This window comes from Taudactylus pleione, unplaced genomic scaffold (genome assembly GCF_031769625.1).
Source record: "Taudactylus pleione unplaced genomic scaffold, aTauple2 ptg000189l, whole genome shotgun sequence".
In the NCBI taxonomy this organism is placed as follows: domain Eukaryota; kingdom Metazoa; phylum Chordata; class Amphibia; order Anura; family Myobatrachidae; genus Taudactylus; species Taudactylus pleione.
Window position 1 is genome coordinate 11,160,443 of NW_028284591.1, and position 24,847 is coordinate 11,185,289.

General features: G+C 46.9%; 1 protein-coding gene across 1 annotated transcript in view; it reads right to left on the reverse strand.

Moving 5' to 3' along the window:
* Positions 1–24,847, reverse strand: part of LOXHD1 (lipoxygenase homology PLAT domains 1) — a 365,669-nt gene that overhangs the window by 169,798 nt on the left and 171,024 nt on the right. Inside the window, exons 15-16 of the mRNA XM_088476506.1 lie at positions 10,775–10,910; positions 9,005–9,165 (exon numbers count right to left, since the gene is read on the reverse strand). Of these exons, the coding sequence (XP_088332632.1) occupies positions 9,005–9,165; positions 10,775–10,910 (297 nt within the window). The remainder of the gene's footprint in view (positions 1–9,004; positions 9,166–10,774; positions 10,911–24,847) is intronic.

The following is a 24,847-nucleotide window of genomic DNA, read 5'->3' on the forward strand; positions in this document are numbered from 1 at the left end:
TGGTATGTATACTATAGGTATACTGTAAGTGTCTGCCTCCTCTGTGTATAGGTGGTATGTATACTATAGGTATACTGTAAGTGGCTGCCTCCTCTGTGTATAGGTGGTATGTATACTATAGGTATACTGTAAGTGGCTGCCTCCTCTGCTGTGTATAGGTGGTATGTATACTATAGGTATACTGTAAGTGGCTGCCTCCTCTGTGTATAGGTGGTATGTATACTATAGGTATACTGTAAGTGGCTGCCTCCTCTGTGCATAGGTGGTATGTATACTATAGGTATACTGTAAGTGGCTGCCTCCTCTGCTGTGTATAGGTGGTATGTATACTATAGGTATACTGTAAGTGGCTGCCTCCTCTGTGTATAGGTGGTATGTATACTATAGGTATACTGTAAGTGGCTGCCTCCTCTGTGCATAGGCGGTATGTATACTATAGGTATACTGTAAGTGGCTGCCTCCTCTGTGTATAGGTGGTATGTATACTATAGGTATACTGTAAGTAGCTGCCTCCTCTGTGTATAGGCGGTATGTATACTATAGGTATACTGTAAGTGGCTGCCTCCTCTGTGCATAGGTGGTATGTATACTATAGGTATACTGTAAGTGGCTGCCTCCTCTGTGCATAGGTGGTATGTATACTATAGGTATACTGTAAGTGCCTGCCTCCTCTGTGTATAGGTGGTATGTATACTATAGGTATACTGTAAGCGGCTGTCTCCTCTGTGTATAGGTGGTATGTATACTATAGCTATACTGTAAGTGGCTGCCTCCTCTGTGTATAGGTGGTATGTATACTATAGGTATACTGTAAGTAGCTGCCTCCTCTGTGTATAGGCGGTATGTATACTATAGGTATACTGTAAGTGGCTGCCTCCTCTGTGCATAGGTGGTATGTATACTATAGGTATACTGTAAGTAGCTTCCTCCTCTGTGCATAGGTGGTATGTATACTATAGGTATACTGTAAGTGGCTGCCTCCTCTGTGTATAGGTGGTATGTATACTATAGATATACTGTAAGTGGCTGCCTCCTCTGTGTATAGGCGGTATGTATACTATAGGTATACTGTAAGTGGCTGCCTCCTCTGTGTATAGGTGGTATGTATACTATAGATATACTGTAAGTGGCTGCCTCCTCTGTGTATAGGTGGTATGTATACTATAGGTATACTGTAAGTGGCTGCCTCCTCTGTGTATAGGTGGTATGTATACTATAGGTATACTGTAAGTGGCTGCCTCCTCTGCTGTGTATAGGCGATATGTATACTATAGATATACTGTAAGTGGCTGCCTCCTCTGTGTATAGGTGGTATGTGTACTATAGGTATACTGTAAGCGGCTGCCTCCTCTGTGCATAGGTGGTATGTATACTATAGGTATACTGTAAGTGGCTGCCTCCTCTGTGCATAGGTGGTATGTATACTATAGGTATACTGTAAGTGGCTGCCTCCTCTGTGTATAGGTGGTATGTATACTATAGGTATACTGTAAGTGGCTGCCTCCTCTGTGTATAGGCGGTATGTATACTATAGCTATACTGTAAGTGGCTGCCTCCTCTGTGTATAGGTGGTATGTATACTATAGGTATACTGTAAGTGGCTGCCTCCTCTGTGTATAGGCGGTATGTATACTATAGCTATACTGTAAGTGGCTGCCTCCTCTGTGTATAGGTGGTATGTATACTATAGGTATACTGTAAGTGGCTGCCTCCTCTGTGTATAGGTGGTATGTATACTATAGGTATACTGTAAGTGGCTGCCTCCTCTGTGTATAGGTGGTATGTATACTATAGGTATACTGTAAGTAGCTGCCTCCTCTGTGCATAGGTGGTATGTATACTATAGTTATACTGTAAGTGGCTGCCTCCTCTGTGCATAGGTGGTATGTATACTATAGGTATACTGTAAGTGGCTGCCTCCTCTGTGTATAGGTGGTATGTATACTATAGGTATACTGTAAGTAGCTGCCTCCTCTGCTGTGTATAGGTGGTATGTATACTATAGGTATACTGTAAGTAGCTGCCTCCTCTGTGTATAGGCGGTATGTATACTATAGGTATACTGTAAGCGGCTGCCTCCTCTGTGTATAGGTGGTATGTATACTATAGGTATACTGTAAGTGGCTGCCTCCTCTGCTGTGTATAGGCGGTATTTATACTATAGGTATACTGTAAGTGGCTGCCTCCTCTGTGTATAGGCGGTATGTATACTATAGGTATACTGTAAGTAGCTGCCTCCTCTGTGTATAGGCGGTATGTATACTATAGGTATACTGTAAGCGGCTGCCTCCTCTGTGTATAGGTGGTATGTATACTATAGGTATACTGTAAGTGGCTGCCTCCTCTGCTGTGTATAGGTGGTATGTATACTATAGGTATACTGTAAGTGTCTGCCTCCTCTGTGTATAGGTGGTATGTATACTATAGGTATACTGTAAGTGGCTGCCTCCTCTGTGCATAGGTGGTATGTATACTATAGGTATACTGTAAGTGGCTGCCTCCTCTGCTGTGTATAGGCGGTATTTATACTATAGGTATACTGTAAGTGGCTGCCTCCTCTGTGTATAGGCGGTATGTATACTATAGGTATACTGTAAGTAGCTGCCTCCTCTGTGTATAGGCGGTATGTATACTATAGGTATACTGTAAGCGGCTGCCTCCTCTGTGTATAGGTGGTATGTATACTATAGGTATACTGTAAGTGGCTGCCTCCTCTGCTGTGTATAGGTGGTATGTATACTATAGGTATACTGTAAGTGTCTGCCTCCTCTGTGTATAGGTGGTATGTATACTATAGGTATACTGTAAGTGGCTGCCTCCTCTGTGTATAGGTGGTATGTATACTATAGGTATACTGTAAGTGGCTGCCTCCTCTGCTGTGTATAGGTGGTATGTATACTATAGGTATACTGTAAGTGGCTGCCTCCTCTGTGTATAGGTGGTATGTATACTATAGGTATACTGTAAGTGGCTGCCTCCTCTGTGCATAGGTGGTATGTATACTATAGGTATACTGTAAGTGGCTGCCTCCTCTGCTGTGTATAGGTGGTATGTATACTATAGGTATACTGTAAGTGGCTGCCTCCTCTGTGTATAGGTAGTATGTATACTATAGGTATACTGTAAGTGGCTGCCTCCTCTGTGCATAGGCGGTATGTATACTATAGGTATACTGTAAGTGGCTGCCTCCTCTGTGTATAGGTGGTATGTATACTATAGGTATACTGTAAGTAGCTGCCTCCTCTGTGTATAGGCGGTATGTATACTATAGGTATACTGTAAGTGGCTGCCTCCTCTGTGCATAGGTGGTATGTATACTATAGGTATACTGTAAGTGGCTGCCTCCTCTGTGCATAGGTGGTATGTATACTATAGGTATACTGTAAGTGCCTGCCTCCTCTGTGTATAGGTGGTATGTATACTATAGGTATACTGTAAGCGGCTGTCTCCTCTGTGTATAGGTGGTATGTATACTATAGCTATACTGTAAGTGGCTGCCTCCTCTGTGTATAGGTGGTATGTATACTATAGGTATACTGTAAGTAGCTGCCTCCTCTGTGTATAGGCGGTATGTATACTATAGGTATACTGTAAGTGGCTGCCTCCTCTGTGCATAGGTGGTATGTATACTATAGGTATACTGTAAGTAGCTTCCTCCTCTGTGCATAGGTGGTATGTATACTATAGGTATACTGTAAGTGGCTGCCTCCTCTGTGTATAGGTGGTATGTATACTATAGATATACTGTAAGTGGCTGCCTCCTCTGTGTATAGGCGGTATGTATACTATAGGTATACTGTAAGTGGCTGCCTCCTCTGTGTATAGGTGGTATGTATACTATAGATATACTGTAAGTGGCTGCCTCCTCTGTGTATAGGTGGTATGTATACTATAGGTATACTGTAAGTGGCTGCCTCCTCTGTGTATAGGTGGTATGTATACTATAGGTATACTGTAAGTGGCTGCCTCCTCTGCTGTGTATAGGCGATATGTATACTATAGATATACTGTAAGTGGCTGCCTCCTCTGTGTATAGGTGGTATGTGTACTATAGGTATACTGTAAGCGGCTGCCTCCTCTGTGCATAGGTGGTATGTATACTATAGGTATACTGTAAGTGGCTGCCTCCTCTGTGCATAGGTGGTATGTATACTATAGGTATACTGTAAGTGGCTGCCTCCTCTGTGTATAGGTGGTATGTATACTATAGGTATACTGTAAGTGGCTGCCTCCTCTGTGTATAGGCGGTATGTATACTATAGCTATACTGTAAGTGGCTGCCTCCTCTGTGTATAGGTGGTATGTATACTATAGGTATACTGTAAGTGGCTGCCTCCTCTGTGTATAGGCGGTATGTATACTATAGCTATACTGTAAGTGGCTGCCTCCTCTGTGTATAGGTGGTATGTATACTATAGGTATACTGTAAGTGGCTGCCTCCTCTGTGTATAGGTGGTATGTATACTATAGGTATACTGTAAGTGGCTGCCTCCTCTGTGTATAGGTGGTATGTATACTATAGGTATACTGTAAGTAGCTGCCTCCTCTGTGCATAGGTGGTATGTATACTATAGTTATACTGTAAGTGGCTGCCTCCTCTGTGCATAGGTGGTATGTATACTATAGGTATACTGTAAGTGGCTGCCTCCTCTGTGTATAGGTGGTATGTATACTATAGGTATACTGTAAGTAGCTGCCTCCTCTGCTGTGTATAGGTGGTATGTATACTATAGGTATACTGTAAGTAGCTGCCTCCTCTGTGTATAGGTGGTATGTATACTATAGGTATACTGTAAGTAGCTGCCTCCTCTGCTGTGTATAGGTGGTATGTATACTATAGGTATACTGTAAGTAGCTGCCTCCTCTGCTGTGTATAGGTGGTATGTATACTATAGGTATACTGTAAGTGGCTGCCTCCTCTGTGCATAGGCGGTATGTATACTATAGGTATACTGTAAGTAGCTGTCTCCTCTGTGTATAGGTGGTATGTATACTATAGGTATACTGTAAGTAGCTGCCTCCTCTGCTGTGTATAGGTGGTATGTATACTATAGGTATACTGTAAGTGGCTGCCTCCTCTGTGCATAGGTGTTATGTGTACTATAGGTATACTGTAAGTGGCTGCCTCCTCTGTGTATAGGTGGTATGTATACTATAGGTATACTGTAAGTGGCTGCCTCCTCTGTACATAGGCGGTATGTATACTATAGGTATACTGTAAGTGGCTGCCTCCTCTGTGCATAGGCGGTATGTATACTATAGGTATACTGTAAGTGGCTGCCTCCTCTGTGCATAGGCGGTATGTATACTATAGGTATACTGTAAGTAGCTGCCTCCTCTGTGCATAGGTGTTATGTGTACTATAGGTATACTGTAAGTGGCTGCATCCTCTGTGCATAGGCGGTATGTATACTATAGGTATACTGTAAGTGGCTGCCTCCTCTGTGTATAGGTGGTATGTATACTATAGGTATACTGTAAGTAGCTGCCTCCTCTGTGCATAGGCGGTATGTATACTATAGGTATACTGTAAGTGGCTGCCTCCTCTGTGCATAGGTGGTATGTGTACTATAGGTATACTGTAAGTAGCTGCCTCCTCTGTGTACAGGCGGTATGTATACTATAGGTATACTGTAAGTGGCTGCCTCCTCTGTGTATAGGTGGTATGTATACTATAGGTATACTGTAAGTGGCTGCCTCCTCTGTGTATAGGTGGTATGTATACTATAGGTATAGTGTAAGTGGCTGCCTCCTCTGTGCATAGGTGGTATGTATACTATAGGTATACTGTAAGTGGCTGCCTCCTCTGTGCATAGGCGGTATGTATACTATAGGTATACTGTAAGTGGCTTCCTCCTCTGTGTATAGGTGTTATGTATACTATAGGTATACTGTAAGTGGCTGCCTCCTCTGTGTATAGGTGGTATGTATACTATAGGTATACTGTAAGTAGCTGCCTCCTCTGCTGTGTATAGGTGGTATGTATACTATAGGTATACTGTAAGTGGCTGCCTCCTCTGTGTATAGGCAGTATGTATACTATAGGTATACTGTAAGTGGCTTCCTCCTCTGTGCATAGGTGGTATGTATACTATAGGTATACTGTAAGTGGCTGCCTCCTCTGTGCATAGGTGGTATGTATACTATAGGTATACTGTAAGTGGCTTCCTCCTCTGTGCATAGGTGGTATGTATACTATAGGTATACTGTAAGTGGCTGCCTCCTCTGTGTATAGGTGGTATGTATACTATAGGTATACTGTAAGTGGCTGCCTCCTCTGTGCATAGGTGGTATGTATACTATAGGTATACTGTAAGTGGCTGCCTCCTCTGTGTATAGGTGGTATGTATACTATAGGTATACTGTAAGTGGCTTCCTCCTCTGTGCATAGGTGGTATGTATACTATAGGTATAGTGTAAGTGGCTGCCTCCTCTGTGTATAGGTGGTATGTATACTATAGGTATACTGTAAGCGGCTGCCTCCTCTGTGTATAGGCGGTATGTATACTATAGGTATACTGTAAGTGGCTGCCTCCTCTGTGCATAGGTGGTATGTATACTATAGGTATAGTGTAAGTGGCTGCCTCCTCTGTGTATAGGTGGTATGTATACTATAGGTATACTGTAAGCGGCTGCCTCCTCTGTGTATAGGTGGTATGTATACTATAGGTATACTGTAAGTAGCTGCCTCCTCTGTGCATAGGTGGTATGTATACTATAGGTATACTGTAAGTAGCTGCCTCCTCTGTGTATAGGTGGTATGTATACTATAGGTATACTGTAAGTGGCTGCCTCCTCTGTGCATAGGCGGTATGTATACTATAGGTATACTGTAAGTGGCTGCCTCCTCTGTGCATAGGTGGTATGTATACTATAGGTATACTGTAAGTGGCTGCCTCCTCTGTGTATAGGTGGTATGTATACTATAGGTATACTGTAAGTAGCTGCCTCCTCTGTGCATAGGCGGTATGTATACTATAGGTATACTGTAAGTGGCTGCCTCCTCTGTGCATAGGTGGTATGTGTACTATAGGTATACTGTAAGTAGCTGCCTCCTCTGTGTACAGGCGGTATGTATACTATAGGTATACTGTAAGTGGCTGCCTCCTCTGTGTATAGGTGGTATGTATACTATAGGTATACTGTAAGTGGCTGCCTCCTCTGTGTATAGGTGGTATGTATACTATAGGTATAGTGTAAGTGGCTGCCTCCTCTGTGCATAGGTGGTATGTATACTATAGGTATACTGTAAGTGGCTGCCTCCTCTGTGCATAGGCGGTATGTATACTATAGGTATACTGTAAGTGGCTTCCTCCTCTGTGTATAGGTGTTATGTATACTATAGGTATACTGTAAGTGGCTGCCTCCTCTGTGTATAGGTGGTATGTATACTATAGGTATACTGTAAGTAGCTGCCTCCTCTGCTGTGTATAGGTGGTATGTATACTATAGGTATACTGTAAGTGGCTGCCTCCTCTGTGTATAGGCAGTATGTATACTATAGGTATACTGTAAGTGGCTTCCTCCTCTGTGCATAGGTGGTATGTATACTATAGGTATACTGTAAGTGGCTGCCTCCTCTGTGCATAGGTGGTATGTATACTATAGGTATACTGTAAGTGGCTTCCTCCTCTGTGCATAGGTGGTATGTATACTATAGGTATACTGTAAGTGGCTGCCTCCTCTGTGTATAGGTGGTATGTATACTGTAGGTATACTGTAAGTGGCTGCCTCCTCTGTGCATAGGTGGTATGTATACTATAGGTATACTGTAAGTGGCTGCCTCCTCTGTGTATAGGTGGTATGTATACTATAGGTATACTGTAAGTGGCTTCCTCCTCTGTGCATAGGTGGTATGTATACTATAGGTATAGTGTAAGTGGCTGCCTCCTCTGTGTATAGGTGGTATGTATACTATAGGTATAGTGTAAGTGGCTGCCTCCTCTGTGTATAGGTGGTATGTATACTATAGGTATACTGTAAGCGGCTGCCTCCTCTGTGTATAGGCGGTATGTATACTATAGGTATACTGTAAGTGGCTGCCTCCTCTGTGCATAGGTGGTATGTGTACTATAGGTATACTGTAAGTGGCTGCCTCCTCTGTGTATAGGTGGTATGTGTACTATAGGTATACTGTAAGTGGCTGTCTCCTCTGTGCATAGGTGGTATGTATACTATAGGTACACTGTAAGTGGCTGCCTCCTCTGTGCATAGGTGGTATGTGTACTATAGGTATACTGTAAGTGGCTGTCTCCTCTGTGCATAGGTGGTATGTATACTATAGGTATACTGTAAGTGGCTGCCTCCTCTGTGTATAGGTGGTATGTATACTATAGGTATACTGTAAGTGGCTGCCTCCTCTGTGTATAGGTGGTATGTGTACTATAGGTATACTGTAAGTGGCTGCCTCCTCTGTGTATAGGTGTTATGTGTACTATAGGTATACTGTAAGTGGCTGCCTCCTCTGTGTATAGGTGGTATGTGTACTATAGGTATACTGTAAGTAGCTGCCTCCTCTGTGCATAGGTGTTATGTATACTATAGGTATACTGTAAGTAGCTGTCTCCTCTGTGCATAGGTGGTATGTATACTATAGGTATACTGTAAGTGGCTGCCTCCTCTGTGCATAGGCGGTATGTATACTATAGGGATACTGTAAGTGGCTGCCTCCTCTGTGTATAGGTGGTATGTATACTATAGGTATACTGTAAGTGGCTGCCTCCTCTGTGTATAGGTGGTATGTATACTATAGGTATACTGTAAGTGGCTGCCTCCTCTGTGCATAGGTGTTATGTGTACTATAGGTATAGTGTAAGTGGCTGCCTCCTCTGTGCATAGGTGGTATGTATACTATAGGTATACTGTAAGTGGCTGCCTCCTCTGTGCATAGGTGGTATGTATACTATAGGTATACTGTAATGGCTGCCTCCTCTGCTGTACATAGACATTAGGTAAACATAAGATATACTTCCCCTGGCAGGTGTTACGGCAATGAGTTTCTTACCATGAACTTGTCTATCTGTCCAGTCTCAAAATTGTCCGAGTTGTTATCCAGTTTCATTTCATCTGATTTTCCCTTTTCTCCGTAGATCTGAAGAAGGATGTTGGCGTCTGTGCCGGCATTTTTAATGTCACTTGTCCATATCCAGAGAGACCAGGGATGTTCTGTAGGAGAGTTATGGACACTTGTCACGGTGAGATGGAGAATCAGTGGTGGCACAGACTGGAGACCAGCTTCACTGCAGACTAACTGGTAACTTTATACTTACATCTAATACACTAAGGTGACATTTCCCATAGTCTCCGCAGCCTGTGTACATCGTCGGGAGCAGTGCCAGCCCTGGGGAGCCTAGTATTGGATGCCCGAGCCTACCATTACTGGGCCTCAATGTGTCACATGGATTTGATGAGACACGCAGAGTATGCTCACTGGATCGCCTGGCTGGTCTGTGAGAAAACAGCCTTGCACCCCTCTGCACATCAATGGGCGTCTCCAAAACTCTGCCCGCCCCACCAGGGCCGGATTAAGGGCCACATGAGCTTGGGCTAAAAAATGTTCAAGGGCCTATACTGAGAAGGGGAGGAGGTGTGGCCAGTGCTCTGTGGGTGTGGCTAGGGCCATGTGGGTGTGTACATCCCTCTACACTGTCAGCCCCACTGTCTCCCCCTAAACACATTAAACCAGAAAATTGCATAATTTTATGGAGAAAACTTTTTATACTTAATAATGGTCAACTGTATGGTGAGCTAGGCAGCTGGCCATCATTATTCTGCCATGACGATGGGCCTATTATTATTTGGAGGCCTGGAGCTGTAGCTCCATCCATTGTTAGTCTGGCTCTGTGTTTCCACCCACTAATCATATCTCAATAATCTCAAAATGATACCTGATCCCCAAAGTAGCGGTTCCGGTGCGCCTATTCCATTATATGCTAGGTACACCCATTTTTCGTCGTGCACCAAACGGGGCTATTTGCCATGACTTGAGAATAGGTCAGTGAAGACACTTCTGTATCGTTACAAAATGACGCAGACACAGCAGAGGAAAGGGACAGAACCAGGGAGGGAAGCCGTAACCTGCGCTAATGAGGAAAACGGCTCCATCTACATGAGCAATTGGGCCTAATTCTGAGCTACACACAAACACGCCCATGTCTTTTTCTGCAGTCGCGTCTGTGGGTGTGATATGTATAACGCTAACCTCCCGGGGGGGTGCCTAACCCTAACCCTCCCTCCCCCTAGCCTAACCCTAACCTCCCGGGGGGGGTGCCTAACCCTAAGTCCCCCCCCGGGAGCCCTAAACCTAACCCTACCCCCCCCCCCCGCGCGTGGCTGTCCGCTGCCGCGCCCAGCATCCGCTCGATCGGGATGCCGGGTGCCAGTCTCCCGACGTCGGGCAAATGACAGGCGTCTAGATTTAGACGCCTGTCATTCGTCCCTAGTCGGGATAAAGCAGTCTGGAAGCCGGCGGTCGGCATTTAGACCGTCGGGTTCCAGACTACATCCCGCGTCTGTGTCTTTATGCTAGTGCCGAGTCTTGTTTACTGGGCACCTACTTGCAGCATCACAAGACAGTGCATTTCCCAGTCATCTAAGCACATATCTGCGCTGCGGCCACCTGTGACTCAGGGCCATTATTTGTACAGATATCCCTCTATCTATCCTCCCTGATCTGGTTCTACTGAGGAGTCACCGACTTCCTGTCCTGGGTGGTGGTATGGCAGACAGTATATGGTCCCCTAAATAGCCACTACGCAGACATACGGTTACTTACTTTTCTGTCTTTTCTGCCGCAGTGAAACCATTTCGTACAGTTCCCGCTCTATTAAACCATCTCCTTCGTCCACGTCCAGCCATTTACCGCAGGGGAAAGTCTGTTCTATACCGGTGAACGGGCAGTAGACGACCACCTGGGGGGCAGAACAAACAGAGGTAATGTCGTTGTGTACACTGTAAGCTGTAGTAGTAAGTGCAGTCTGCTACTCTTCCACCATGTGTCTGACGGTATAAAGAGGAACTTATCACTGAGTAATCAAATATAAAAATATATAAAAAAAAACACACTAATAAAAAAAAACATATAATACTAAACATAAATGCAATTTACTGACTATATAGTAATTAATATTATTCTTAACACAGAAATGTGCCATAAAATGGAAGCAAAGTTAAAAGGGGCCCCTATTTCATGTTTGATACAAGGAAAAAATATCTCAAACAATCATTGAGTAAATATGTACATATGTAGATTCTTGGGCCGATGCAGCCTAGGCCGTAAGCTTTTCTTCTTCTTCTTTTGCATAATATACACTTTTTCATACTACGCTTGATCATACAAATATGTCACCCATGTTCCACCCAGTAGAGCCTCCTTTAATGAGTGAGGGTCCCATTTATTCAACTTAATTATTTTATCTGAGCAGTGTTTATATGCACCCAGGAAAAATTTGACAGCCAGCCCCTGGCTCAGACAAACCCCACATCGCTAGGTGCGTTGTACGACAAAAACAAGAGATATGGTAAGAACTTACCTTTGTTATCTCTGTTTCTACGAAGTCCATAGGGTCCACAGGGTGACCTTGGGGTATAGCTGGATCCTGGATCCTCGGGCACCACGGAGTTAAAGCTTTTAGCTGCTCCCAGGATGCACTTGGGTCCATCCTCCTCTATACCCCGCCCCCGAGCCACAGGCACCTCAGTTGGTAAGCAGCCCAGGCCGGAGGAGGAGACGAAACAGAGAGAAGGAAGACTGGAACACACAAGAACCATACTCACAGAAATGGGAGACGGAAAACCGGTGACCAGTCACAGAGCCCTTATGAAGCCAGGTGCGTCAGGGCGGGTGCCCTGTGGACCCTATGGACTTCGTAGAAACAGAGATAACAAAGGTAAGTTCTTACCATGTCTCTTGTTTTCTACTTCAGGGTCCATAGGGGTCCACAGGGTGACCTTAGGGATGTCCCAAAGCAGTCCAACTAAGGGCGGGGACGCTCCTGTGCTGATAGGAGAACCCAGTGCCCAAAGGATGCATCCTGAGGAAAGACGTAATCCTAAGTCCAAACCCGACTGAAGGAAAGCCAGAATACGCGAAACCCGGAACACCTGGGGATCATATCTTCTGGCCTCACACCACTGAAAGTAAGTGTGCCACACTCTATGGTAGATCCTCGCGGAAGCAGGCTTGCGCGCCCTCAGCAAGGTGGTAATAACGGAGCTAGAAAAGCCCCAAGACCTCAAGAGCCACGCCGTCAAAGATAGTCGACCCAGATCCGGGTGAGGTACGGAGCGTCGATGGACAGGCTCCGCAGATTGGAGTACCACGGCCTTCTGGGCTACGCTGGGGCCACCAGGATCAGTGTGCCTCCGTCCTGCTTGAACTTGCGCAGGACCCGAGGCAGCAGAGATATCGGAGGAAACAAGTAAGCCAGGTGAAACAGCCATTTCACCGACAGCGCGTCTATCAGACTTGCGCCTGCGTCCCTTGTCCTTGACCCGTACATGGGCAGCTTGTGGTTGTGACGGGACGCCATCAGGTCCAGCTCTGGCAGCCCCCACTTGTCCACGAGTAGTTGGAATACCTCTGGATGAAGCGACCATTCCCCGGGATGCACGTCGTAACGGCTGAGGAAGTCTGCCTCCCAATTGAGGACTCCCGGGATGAAGACTGCCGAGAGAGCTGGAAGATAGCGCTCCGCCCAAGCCAGGACGCGGGACACCTCCGACATTGCAGCTCGACTGCGAGTCCCTCCCTGGTGACTGATGTACGCCACCGTGGTGGCGTTGTCCGACTGCACCTGAACGGCCCTTCCGTGAAGAGCGGTGCCGGACGACTGCAGGGCTCTGTACACTGCCCGCAGTTCCAGGATGTCGATGGGAAGAATCGCTTCCTCCGCCGACCAACGACCCTGAAGTGACAAGGAGCCCGTCACCGCCCCCCAACCCCGGAGACTGCCATCTGTCGTGAGCAGAACCCATTCCGGGATCCAAAATGGGCGCCCCTCGAGGAGATGAGCCGTCTGTAGCCACCAGGCCAGGGACAGACGCACCTCCGAGGACAACACCAGCATCTGAGAGCGGATCCTGTGTGGCAATCCATTCCATTCCTCTGCAGGGGCCTGGAATGGAACTGGGCAAACTCCACCATGTCGAATGCCAACACCATGGACCCCAAAACTCTCATCGCTGAGTGCACCGACACTCTGCCACTGCTCAGACAACTGTGAATTGCTGACGAGAGTCCAGCAGGGCCCCCAAATGAACCATCTGCTGTGATGGGATGAGGGAGGACTTCTTCCAGTTGATCAACCACCCGTGCGCCTGTAGACAAGCGACCGTCAGGTGGAGATGCTGGATCAGTACCTACGGGGAGCTTGCCAGCAAGAGGAGGTCGTCTAGATACGGTAGCAACCATATCCCCTGGCTCCGAAGGTGAGCCGCCATGACCGCCATCACCTTGGTAAATACCCTTGGTGCCGTGGAGAGGCCAAAGGGTAGAGCCCTGAATTGGTAGTGGTTGTGGAGAATAGCAACCCGCAGAAACCGTTGGTGCGATGTTGCTATAGGCACATGGAGGTAGGCGTCCTGGATATCCAGGGAGACCATATAATCCCCCGGTTCCATCGCCAGAATGATGGAACGAAAAGTTTCCATCCTGAATTTGGGAACCCTGAGAAATCTGTTCAGGGACTTCAAATTGAGGATGGGGCGATGAGAGCCATTGGGTTTCTGCACCAGAAACAGCGTAAAGTAATACCCCATCCCACGTAGAGATTGTGGTACGGGTATAATGACCCCCACGTCAGCAAGGCCTCTATGGCTTCCTGAACCAGCAAGGCCTTGGTTTTGTCCTGAGAAGAACTCGTGCAAAAAAACTGGCGAGGCGGCCTGTGCCAAAAAGACAAGGCGTACCCCTGGGAGACCACTTCTCGCACCCAGGTATCCGTGGTGGTATTGTGCCAGCACTGGACGAATTGAAGAAGTCGGCTTCCCACTCTGGGGTCCCCCAGAGGAAGGCCCATCCCATCATGCAGAAGGCTTATCTTCTTGCTTGGAAGAAGGGCGCCTAGCACTTCAGGCTTGCTTCTTTGGCTTTGAGGCGGTCTTGGTTGCGGACTGCCTCGGGAAGGACTGACCCTTTGCCTTGCCCTGAACCCGAAAGGAGCGAAAGGCCGAGCTCCGGACCTTAGCAGGTGTCGTAGCTGAAGGGAGGAAGGCTGACTTGGACTTTGCCAGGGTATCTACTATTTTGTCCAGGTCCGGTCCAAATAGTAACTCTCCATTAAAAGGTAAGGCCTCCAAGCCTTTCTTTGAATCAGCGTCTGTTCTCCAAGACCTCAACCACAAGGATCTGCGAGCAAACACTGCTGCCGCCGAAACCCTAGAGGTCAGCAGGCTAGCGTCCAAAGATGCTTCTCCAGGAAGCGGCATCTCTCATCTGTCCTAACAACGCCCTCTGGACATCCGGAGCTTCATCCGGAAACGTATCCTCCAAGACATTGGCCCAACCCTCAATGGCCTTGGCCACCCAGGAGATGGCCATGGACGGCCGGGCTACAGCCCCTGAGAGAGAATAAATAGACTTTAGACAAGTCTCCACCTTCCTGTCCGTAGGATCCTTCAGCGAGGATATAGACGGCAATGGCAAAGTAGCACTCCTGATGAGGCGTGTTACATGGGAATCAACCGCAGGTGGAGTTTCCCATTTCTTACAATGCGCCTCCGGAAACGGATAATTGGACGCCAACCGCTTCTGTGGCAGGAATCGCTTACTGGGCGTCTGCCAGGCCACCGCCATGTGATCCGTCAACTGATCAGAAAAGGGGAACGCTGCAGAGGTAACCTTAGCTTTTTTAAAACTAGAATACCTTGACTTGGGAGCGGGTGCCTCATCCTCAATCAGAAGAATGGCCCGCACCGCCCTAACCAGAGCCCGCACATTGATGGAAGACTTAGTGTCTACCTCCTGGACTGAGGCATCTGAGGCTGAGTCATCCTGCACCTCACCATCATCCAAGGACCCCTCAGAGTCCGAAAAATGCGCAGCCTGCGCCATAACTGTGCGTTTAGATGCCCTGTAGGGCACGTCACTGCGCAACATCGACTGAAAAGCCGAAGATGCTGCCGCCAAATCTTGGACAGTGTGGGAAAGCGCATCCACCCAGGGTGGAGGAGCTGCCACAGGAGCCTGAAACGGCACCACAGCCTGCTGCGCCACAGGGGTGGACTGTATATACATTGGCAACCCCGCATAGGGACCAACAGGGGGAGTCTGCAATAATTGTGGGACACCCGGGGAATGGTAGGCTGGGGCAACGCCCTAGTAGGGACGGCAGTCGGGACCGACAGATGGTCCGCGATGGACACCAGCACCTGGGAAAACATCGCCCATGGTGGCTCCTGCGACATAGGAGGTTTAGACGCACCAGGGATCGCCTGGCACCGTCCGCACAGGCCGTCCTGTGACAAATCCTCCCTATCCACTCCTGCAGAACAGCGCCTGCAGGAGAACAATACTGGAGCCACAGAGTGCTCAATCTCCTCCTCAGACATGACAGACTATATAGTTAAATATACAGTTATGACATAGGAAGAAAAACTTGCGCACTCACTGGTCTAGTGGTCTGGCGGGGTATGCCTCCACTGGAGGGGGAGCCCGCCGCCACCGCTAGTGCCCCCAGTCTGTCCCCTAGAACCGGGGGCATGGGACTGCATTTAAGAGGAACCCACGCTCTCCCCGGCGTTTCCGGCGGCAGTCTCGGGGGAAACCAGAGTCCGGCTAGTACAGACTCTGGCTTCCCCCGTCGCGATCCCCAGTTCAGGGAGAAGGAGCGGCAGCGTGGGCGTCTGTACAGACAGCCCATCACTGCCGCTCTGGAGAAAAAAACTATAGTTAAAAAAATAAATAAATTTAACTATGTTAAAAAAGAAAAGCTTTAGGGGGCTGCTCCTGCAGCCCCCCCCGCAGGGTGACCCGACTCCGGCCTGGGCACCATCTTAAACTGAGGTGCCTGTGGCTCGGGGGCGGGGTATAGAGGAGGATGGACCCAAGTGCATCCTGGGAGCAGCTAAAAGCTTTAACTCCATGGTGCCCGAGGATCCAGGATCCAGCTATACCCCAAGGTCACCCTGTGGACCCCTATGGACCCTGAAGTAGAAAGAAGCTATGCTTGTGTTAGTGGTAATGAAGAAAGAAGAGCAAGAAATGTGTCAGTGTACACAGGGCCTGATTCAGAGCCGCTCGTAAGCGGCCGCTCGTTCGCTCCGAGCGATGTTCGCACATCTGCGCATGCGTATGGGTTGTAATGCGCATGCACCAACCAGTCAGTGCGGTCGGAAATCGTGTGCTCGCAAAATAGCGAGGGCCTGCTAATTTGAGTGACAGGATGAGGCGTTTGTGGGTGGTAACAGGGGAAGGTGCTTGAAAACGGGGAGTGGAGATCCGAACGCAGGCGTGCCAAACTGTCAAAAGGGCGTTTTAAGGGTGTGCATAATTAACAAAGCAGCGTCATCGGCCACGTCACTTGGTTGTCTTTTAGCCTGAACTGTTCGCATGATTGCGGTAGGAAAATGCTACCACAAGCACTGCGAGCAGTTCAGACGCCTTTCGATGTACTCGATTAATCTAATAAATAGAGGAGATGACGTATGATGCGAGCGGCCAGGGGGTGTCTTTACAAAATAGCGAGCGCATATTTTGTTCGCTTGCTCAGACATAGAGGCGTCAACAGACCGCAAAGAGCGAGCGCTCTATTTCAATATCCGGCCCCTTTTTCTGAACGAGCGAGCGCAAATAGCGTCCGGCTCTGAATCAGGCCCACAATGCATAGCAATCTGTGCTTGTACAAAGTTGGGACAAATCTTCACAAGTTGGGTTTCCATTACACAAACCATTATCCGGACGTCCCTGCTAAGTGGTGTCAAACAGTGATAATAGAGAGGAAACAGTGACGGAATGAGATGCCGCTGTCATTCATCAGCTACATGACAAGCACCAGCTGCACATTGGGATTACATAACCCCCAACACCCCCTGAAATGTAATTACTCTGTGAGCAAAACTGTAATTTATGTGAGACAGAATGTGAGACAGATAGCACAATCTTACACATGTCATAGTTGATGGTTCTTTATTAATTACAAGCTGACAACAAGGCAAGCACCAAGAAGGGTTCAGCAAAAGTGGGCAAAGAACAGAGATTGGAACCGCAACAACAATTGAAGTCATTGTGGCTGATTAGTTAAACGCAAGCCGGCTGCAATTTCTCCTGTATTGCATGCACAGAACTTAATGCATTTATGCAGAGTTGTACAGTATGCACCCGCACCCTCCCCTATCCCATACGCTTGGTTCCATAGCCCCCGTCATCATCAGCTCACACTTGTACCAGTCATGCCTGTGGTGCCGACTGAACTCTGCGTATGCCCAAATCTGCATAGCCCGCAGATCCAACCTATCATCATGAGGGCATGGCTTCCTAAATTTAAGCCTACATGCAAACTCAATGTTGCCACCTGGGCACTCCGCTTCATTGGCATGTTGAGATGCAACTGAGTTGTGCATGACTCTCAATAGCCCAAAGTTACGTTCGCTTGGCTCCGTGGAAAGTGCAGTGCGAAAACACGCAAGACCTGTCCGCAAAATGTCCCCGTGTTCAGCTCTGCTTCAGCCCCAACTGGGTCAGGTAGCGGAGTTGGGATCATATACCAGGAGATGTTTGAAACAACCTTCTCCTTTGTGTGATGACGTCTTGCTATTACTCTGTAATTCCCCCAAGGCCTTCACACATTATTAACTGCTTTATATTTACGGAAGATGATAATGTAGGAGTTAGGACATAGAGCTAATGCTGGCTGAGGTGTTAGACCCACTGGTCTCCTCTCCCCCTAGGGTCCATTGCAGCCACACGGAGAGCAACAGCCAGGGCCGGCAAGACATCGGCTGGGCCCGCACACTGAGGTGCACTTGTGATCCAGAAGGAATAGGTCTTATACAGGATTTGTCACCTCCGCAATATTCTGTACAGTATATTACCTCCAAAGTATTTTTACAAATGGACCAGATATACAGTGCATCCGGAAAGTATTCACAACGCTTCACTTTTTTCACATTTTGTTATGTTACAGCCTTATTCCAAAATGGAATAAATTCATTTTTGTCCTATAAATTCTACACACAATATCCCATAATGACAACTTGTAAAAAGTTGTTTTGAGAATTTTGCAAATTTAATAAAAAAAAAACACTAAGAAATCACATGTACATAAGTATTCACGGCCTTTCAAATTCAGTTGATTGGACATGATTTTGAAAGGCATACACCTGTCTATATAAGGTCCTACACTTGACAGTGCATGTCAGAGCACAAACCAAGCATGAAGTCCAAGGAATTGTGTGTAGACCTCCGAGACAGGATTGTCTCGAGGCACAAATCTGGGGAAGGGTACAGAAAAATATCTGCTGCTTTGAAGGTCCCAATGAGCACAGTGGCCTTCATCATCCATAAATGGAAGAAGTTCGGAATCACCAGTACTCTTGCTAGAGGTGGCAGGCCGTCTAAACCGAGCGAACGGGGGAGAAGGGCCCTAGTCAGGGAGGTGACCAAGAACCCGATGGTCACTCTGTCAGAGCTACAGCATTCCTCTGCGGAGAAAGGAGAACCTTCCAGAAGGACAACCATCTCTGCAGTAATCCACCAATCAGGCCTGTATGGTAGAGTGGCCAGACGGAAGCCACTCCTTAGTAAAGAGGACATGGCAGCCCACCTGGAGTTTGCCAAAATGCACCTGAAGGACTCTCAGACAATGAGAGACAAAGATTTAACTCTTTGGCGTGAATGCCAGGCGTTATGTTTGGAGGAAACCAGGCACCGCTCATCACCAGGACAATACCATCCCTACAGTGAAGCAGGGTGGTGGCAGCATCATGCTGTGGGGATGTTTTTCAGCGGCAGGAACTGGGAGACTAGTCAGGATAGAGGGAAATATGAATGCAGCAATGTACAGAGACATCCTGGATGAAAACCTGCTCCAGAGCGCTCTTGACCTCAGACTGGGGCGACGGTTCATCTTTCAGCAGGACAACGACCCTAAGCACACAGCCAAGATATCAAAGGAGTGGCTTCAGGACAGCTCTGTGAATGTCCTTGAGTGGCCCAGCCAGAGCCCAGACTTGAATCCGATTGAACATCTCTGGAGAGATCTGAAAATGGTTGTGCACCGACGCTTCCCATCCAACCTGATGGAGCTTGAGAGGTGCTGCAAAGAGGAATGGGTGAAACTGTCCAAAGATAGGTGTGCCAAGCTTGTGGCATCATATTCAAAAATACTTGAGGCTGTAATTGCTGCCAAAGGAGCATCAACAAAGTATTGAGCAAAGGTTGTGAATACTTATGTACTTGTGATTTCTTAGTCGTTTTTATTTTTATAAAATTTACAAAAATAACTTTTTACACGTTGTCATTATGGGGTATTGTGTGTAGAATTTTGAGGACAAAAATGAATTTATTCCATTTTTTAATAAGGCTGTAAAATAACAAAATGTGGAAAAAGTTAAGCGTTGTGACTAGGGATGTGCAGGCTCGGATAGGTTAGAATTTGCACGCCGAGTTCGGGCTTTTCCCTCCAAAAAACGGGACTCAGAAAGAGGCAAAACGTCATCTTGCATGGACAATCATCATCATTCCTGGAGGAATGATGATGTTTGTCCATGCAAGATGACATTTTGCCTCTTTGAGTCCCGTTTTTTGGAGGGAAAAATCCGAACTCGGCGTGCGAATTCGAATTTATCCGAGCCTGCACATCCCTAGTTGTGAATACTTTCCGGATGCACTGTAATACCTCATTCAATGTCTATTTTGATGATGATGATGATGATGATGATGATGATGATGATGATGATGAAATAAATAAAAACATAAGTCGTCTTGAAAAGATAAGAGACAACTAGGATTTAACTTTATAAAATAGAAAATAAAATACCTATGAATCTCCCTGTATTGCAGTACAGCATGGTAGGAAGTGGCTATACCACTGTACTGCGTATGGGGTGTATCTATCCAAGGCAAGTTATATATAATGACAGTTGGACTAAGGGTGAAAAATGTGGAAAGATAAACAGATATGAAAACCTTTATTAGGAAATGCTGCGATAGTGATTACTCAGCGAGACAGTCTACTGTAGCTTCCAGTGCGGCAGGATGTAAAATCAGGATGGGGCGTAACTGTGACAATATAGGGGAGGGGGGCGCAGTGGCACTTATGGTGGGCATAACCAGGCCCCTGGAGGACATTTTCACAACTATGACGATTTTTAAGCCACTCGCCATGGAGGCACCCACCGCCATGGCGCAAATCAAGGCAATGGACACAATTGCTGGACACTACCATAAAATTGGGATAGAAAAATAGCAAAACACAGACAAGTACACAAGTCAGGGCTACTAATAATCACAGACATTTCTATTTAGTACATTCCAGGGTGAATGAGCTGCGTCAGGGGAGCTGTAGGGGGGAGAATGATGAAAAGTACGTCATTTCAAAACCGCCACACGTCGCTGGTGATTCTGCGCTACCCTGCAAACTGCCATATATATAATGCAGTGGTGTGAAGGGTTAAAACTCGCAGACAATATGTGTCCAGAAAAAAAAAAGCATAAGAAAGTTTGTGTGGTGATCCGGCCGTTCCCATCCTAATATGGAGACGCAATAGACTTATGCGTCATACTGTCAGGGGTTATTTATTCATTTATAAAGGCGAAAAAAGTTAATAATTATCTATTTAGGCTCAATTATATTTGGGGGGGATAACTGTATTAATATATAGGTATATATTATATTTACACTATATTAAGAGGCCATTATTATTTTTAAATTCAATTACGGTGGCAATAATATTAGTATGTTATATGGGGCCATGTCAATTAATTAATGATGGCGGCACCAATTGTACTGCACACTTGTCGCACACTACATGCAATTTGCACAGTCCAATTGAGGAACCTTTTTTTTGTTTATTCCCAGCCTGTTTGCACTAGTGATTTGTATTCAGAACATGAAAAAGAATGGGGATGGCAATTTGCGCCATGCTGCGTTTGGAGATCACAGTATTTCTGCGACTTCGATAAACGTGGCGACTTGTAACTTGCCCAGAAACATTACGAAATGCGTCGATTTGCGAAAAGCGCTGCTCAACAAATCTCCCCCCCCCTAAATTCTCCATTTATAAATCTACAAACGCGTGACGTTTCGTTATCTCTGCTGTTTGGCCTCTTTATATTCCACGTTCATTATTTCCTGATAGCAGAATATAATCCCGGACATTGTTGGGACACGTTGAAATTAAAAAAGGATTTTATTTTTTTATGAAAGAAGATCTTGTGGGACGATTCTTATACAGCAGCGACACTGGTCTCATCAATTGTCACTCTCCAGTTTCCTGTCTTGTGTGTCAAGTGTCATTATAACTTTATTTACAACTTAACAAGAGGACGAAACACATACAGAGCTCAGTAATTGTCACAGCGAATATATGAAAACACGTCCACATAGCGCTTCAAGACAGCCGCCAACTGTGTCTTATTCATACTGGGCTCAGGGATTACTGCCTTCAGACAGTAGAGGTGCATTTATCTGATAAATTAAATATAATAGGATTTAAAATAGTTTTTTTGTGTGGCTTTGTACAGGCTTTTGCGCTGACGGAAATTAGAGGCAGTAAGTAATAAAGGGCGAGACGTTGCGTGGTCAGGGGGCAGGAGCTGGAAACACAAATAGATGCAACGTGGGAGGCAGGTTGTGCTGTACAGACGCCGCGGAGACATTATAAAGATGAGGATGGTGACAGTACAGGAAGGCAGCTATTACAGGATAACTGAGCACACGATTATACAGGGACAGGCAGTGCAATCTGCAATAGGGGCAGGGGGCTCTGGCTATGGTTGGGGGTTTAATGAAGGAGATAACAGTCATCTGGAGATAGCGAAGGTGGGAGTCCTGGGAAGGCTGCTGTGGACTCGTTTAGAGGATTAAATGAGATAGGACGATGTTGATGCAGCTGGAAGAAGCTATATAGCTGGTGTCATTGATAAACTGCAGATGGTGCAGACTATGTACAACTGCATAGTACAAACAATTGCTGCAAATAATACAACAAGGGTTGTGCACATAACACGCCCATATGACGGAGCATCTCCCTGTCACCGCCCACTACATTGCTAATACACGCCTCTGTGCGTGCGTCTGAAACTGCAGCTGCGACTCTGTATGGACGCAGGGCCTGATTCATCACGGATCGCAATGGCAACAGGGTACGCAGATCGGCCGATGTGTACAGCGCATGCACCGCGTTGCACGTGCGTGAGTTAGCATTGCGATCACACCACGATCACGTACGCAGACACAAAGCCATCGCAGACCGAGGGAAGGGACGTCAGCGTTTGGGGGTGGTGATGGGGGAGTGGTTGGAGAACTGAAGGCGTGCCTGTCCGTTTGAACGCTGTTGCATGGGCGTGCATAAATTAGCCACTGCAATGGCATACGCAGCTTGTGTACTCAGGGCCTGATTCAGAGCCGGACGCTATTTGCGCTCGCTCGTTTAGAAAAAGGGGCCGGATATTTAAATTGAGCACTCGCTCTTTGCGGTCTGTTGACGCCTCTATGTCTGAGCGAGCGAACGAAATATGCACTCGCTATTTTGTAAAGACGCCCCCTGGCCGCTCGCATCCTACGTCATCTCCGCTATTTATTTGATTAATCGAGTACATCGAAAGGCGTCTGAACTGCTCGCAGTGCTTGTGGTTGGATTTTCCTACCGCAATCATGCGAGCAGTTCAGGCTAAAAGACAACCAAGTGACGTGGTCGATGACGCTGCTTTGTTAATTATGCACACCCTTAAAATGCCCGTTTTGACCGTCAGGCACGCCTGCGTTCGGATCTCCACTCCACGTTTTCAAGCACCTTCCCCTGTTACCACCCACAAATGCCCCATCCTGTCACTCAAATTAGCAGGCATTCGCTATTTTGCGAGCACACAATTTCCGACCGCAATGACTGGTTCGCGCATGCGTATTACAACCCATACGCATGCGCAGTTGTGCGATCGCTCGGAGCGAACGAACGGCCGCTTACGAGCGGCTCTGAATCAGGCCCTCAGTGCGTCAGACCTGTTGTAATTGTGCGTGAGGGGGGCGATGTTACTCGATGTTCCCGATGAATACGCAGCACTGAAAGGTATTACGGATGTGAGATAGAGGTAGTGGGCGGTAGTGAGCGCCTCTATGCTGGCTGTGCAACGGTTTTGCGATTGCATTCATCAGCAGTGCGTCCACCTCTGAATCAGCTCCAGAAGGCAGATAATTGCTCCTATTTTCCCGTCGTAGCCCCTCGCGCTTTACGGTGAATGTCTGAGCGGAATGTTTTTATGTTATAGTTTATCGGCAAACTTAAAATTTAGGATCTGTATCAGACCCGCTCGCTAGGATGCGTTCGCACGCAGCCAGCCGATTGTTTGCAATCTACGCACGCGTATGCATCGCAATGTGCGTGCTCGAACCAGTGCGAGCGATTGGGAATCATATACTTGCCGCCCATAGACAGCCCAGTAGAGTGAGTGACTGGAGAAGCTGTTTGTGGGTGGTGAGAGGGGCTGGCCGCTAGAAACGGGGGAGTGGAGGTGCGAACGCAGGCGTGCCTGGGCGTCTCAGCGCCGTTTCAGAGGTGTGCATAATTAAGAGGCAGCGTCATAGTACACGTCACTTGGCTGAAATTTACACTGAAGAGCTCGTAGTGCCGGTGGGCGTCTGCATACACAATGCGATCGTACGCCAGGACATAGTGGGCGTGCTAATGCCTTGCCATGCGATCGCTTGGCTTGCCGAAATTTGCATACGCTTCTTTGTTTGTGAACGCATCTAGCCAGCGGGTCTGTATCGGGTCCTTAATTCACCACGCTCACATTTGGAACATCCCCATCAATTAATTACTATTTCTAATTTTATTTCTAAAATACAGAAAGCTCATTTATTTCTATAAATAACCGGCACAGTTTGTCCCATTGTGGCTTCCCGCACTTCTAGTGTCACAATGTGAGGCTTTGATTATTTTATGGACAGTGATTTATGTCTACGCTAACGCTATGGGCAGCGCAAAAGGATCCCATTATAAGAACTGTCCCAGGGCTTATTTCCACCAGCTCCCGGATGGGCTTAATGCTGTATCTGTTCTATGCAACTAGAAGATGCCTGAAAATGGGAAATATGTTAAATCTCCGCCACATGAAGTTCATCAGAACACGTCATCAGACAAAGTGACAGCCTGTAGCCAACTTTTTCGATCATGAGCAAAAACCTCCCTCGTCTCGCTGCGCAGACCAAGTGGCGTGTCCCTAAACTCAGGCGCTGTGCCATAAAAACAATCCCGTCATACAAGGGGATCATGTTGGACGCAATTGCAAAGTTTTGCTTATTTTCCTTACAAAATGCTTCTTTTGCAACTGCGCATACACAGGAAAAATTGTTACGACCTCTGTATTCATTCCAAATGTGATGCATTATGGACTCACAACTACTTGTGCTAAAGGGGGCAGGACAGGGGTCCGATAGGGCTTATAAACACAGACCAAAGTACTGCATGGAAAATGTGTCCTATGCTGACCACAAGAAAGAAGCTGAGGCGCCTGTATTGAAGCGGATCACTTGCGGGTGATGAGCCCCTAATGCAGATTAGGAACTAATGATGATTGGCTCTATAGACAGTAACAGCAATTGGCTGAGTTCTGCGATGCCCTCACTTTGTTACAGTAAAGGTGCCCACACACATATACCGATGTGCTCACGATCCGATTTCTTCTCCA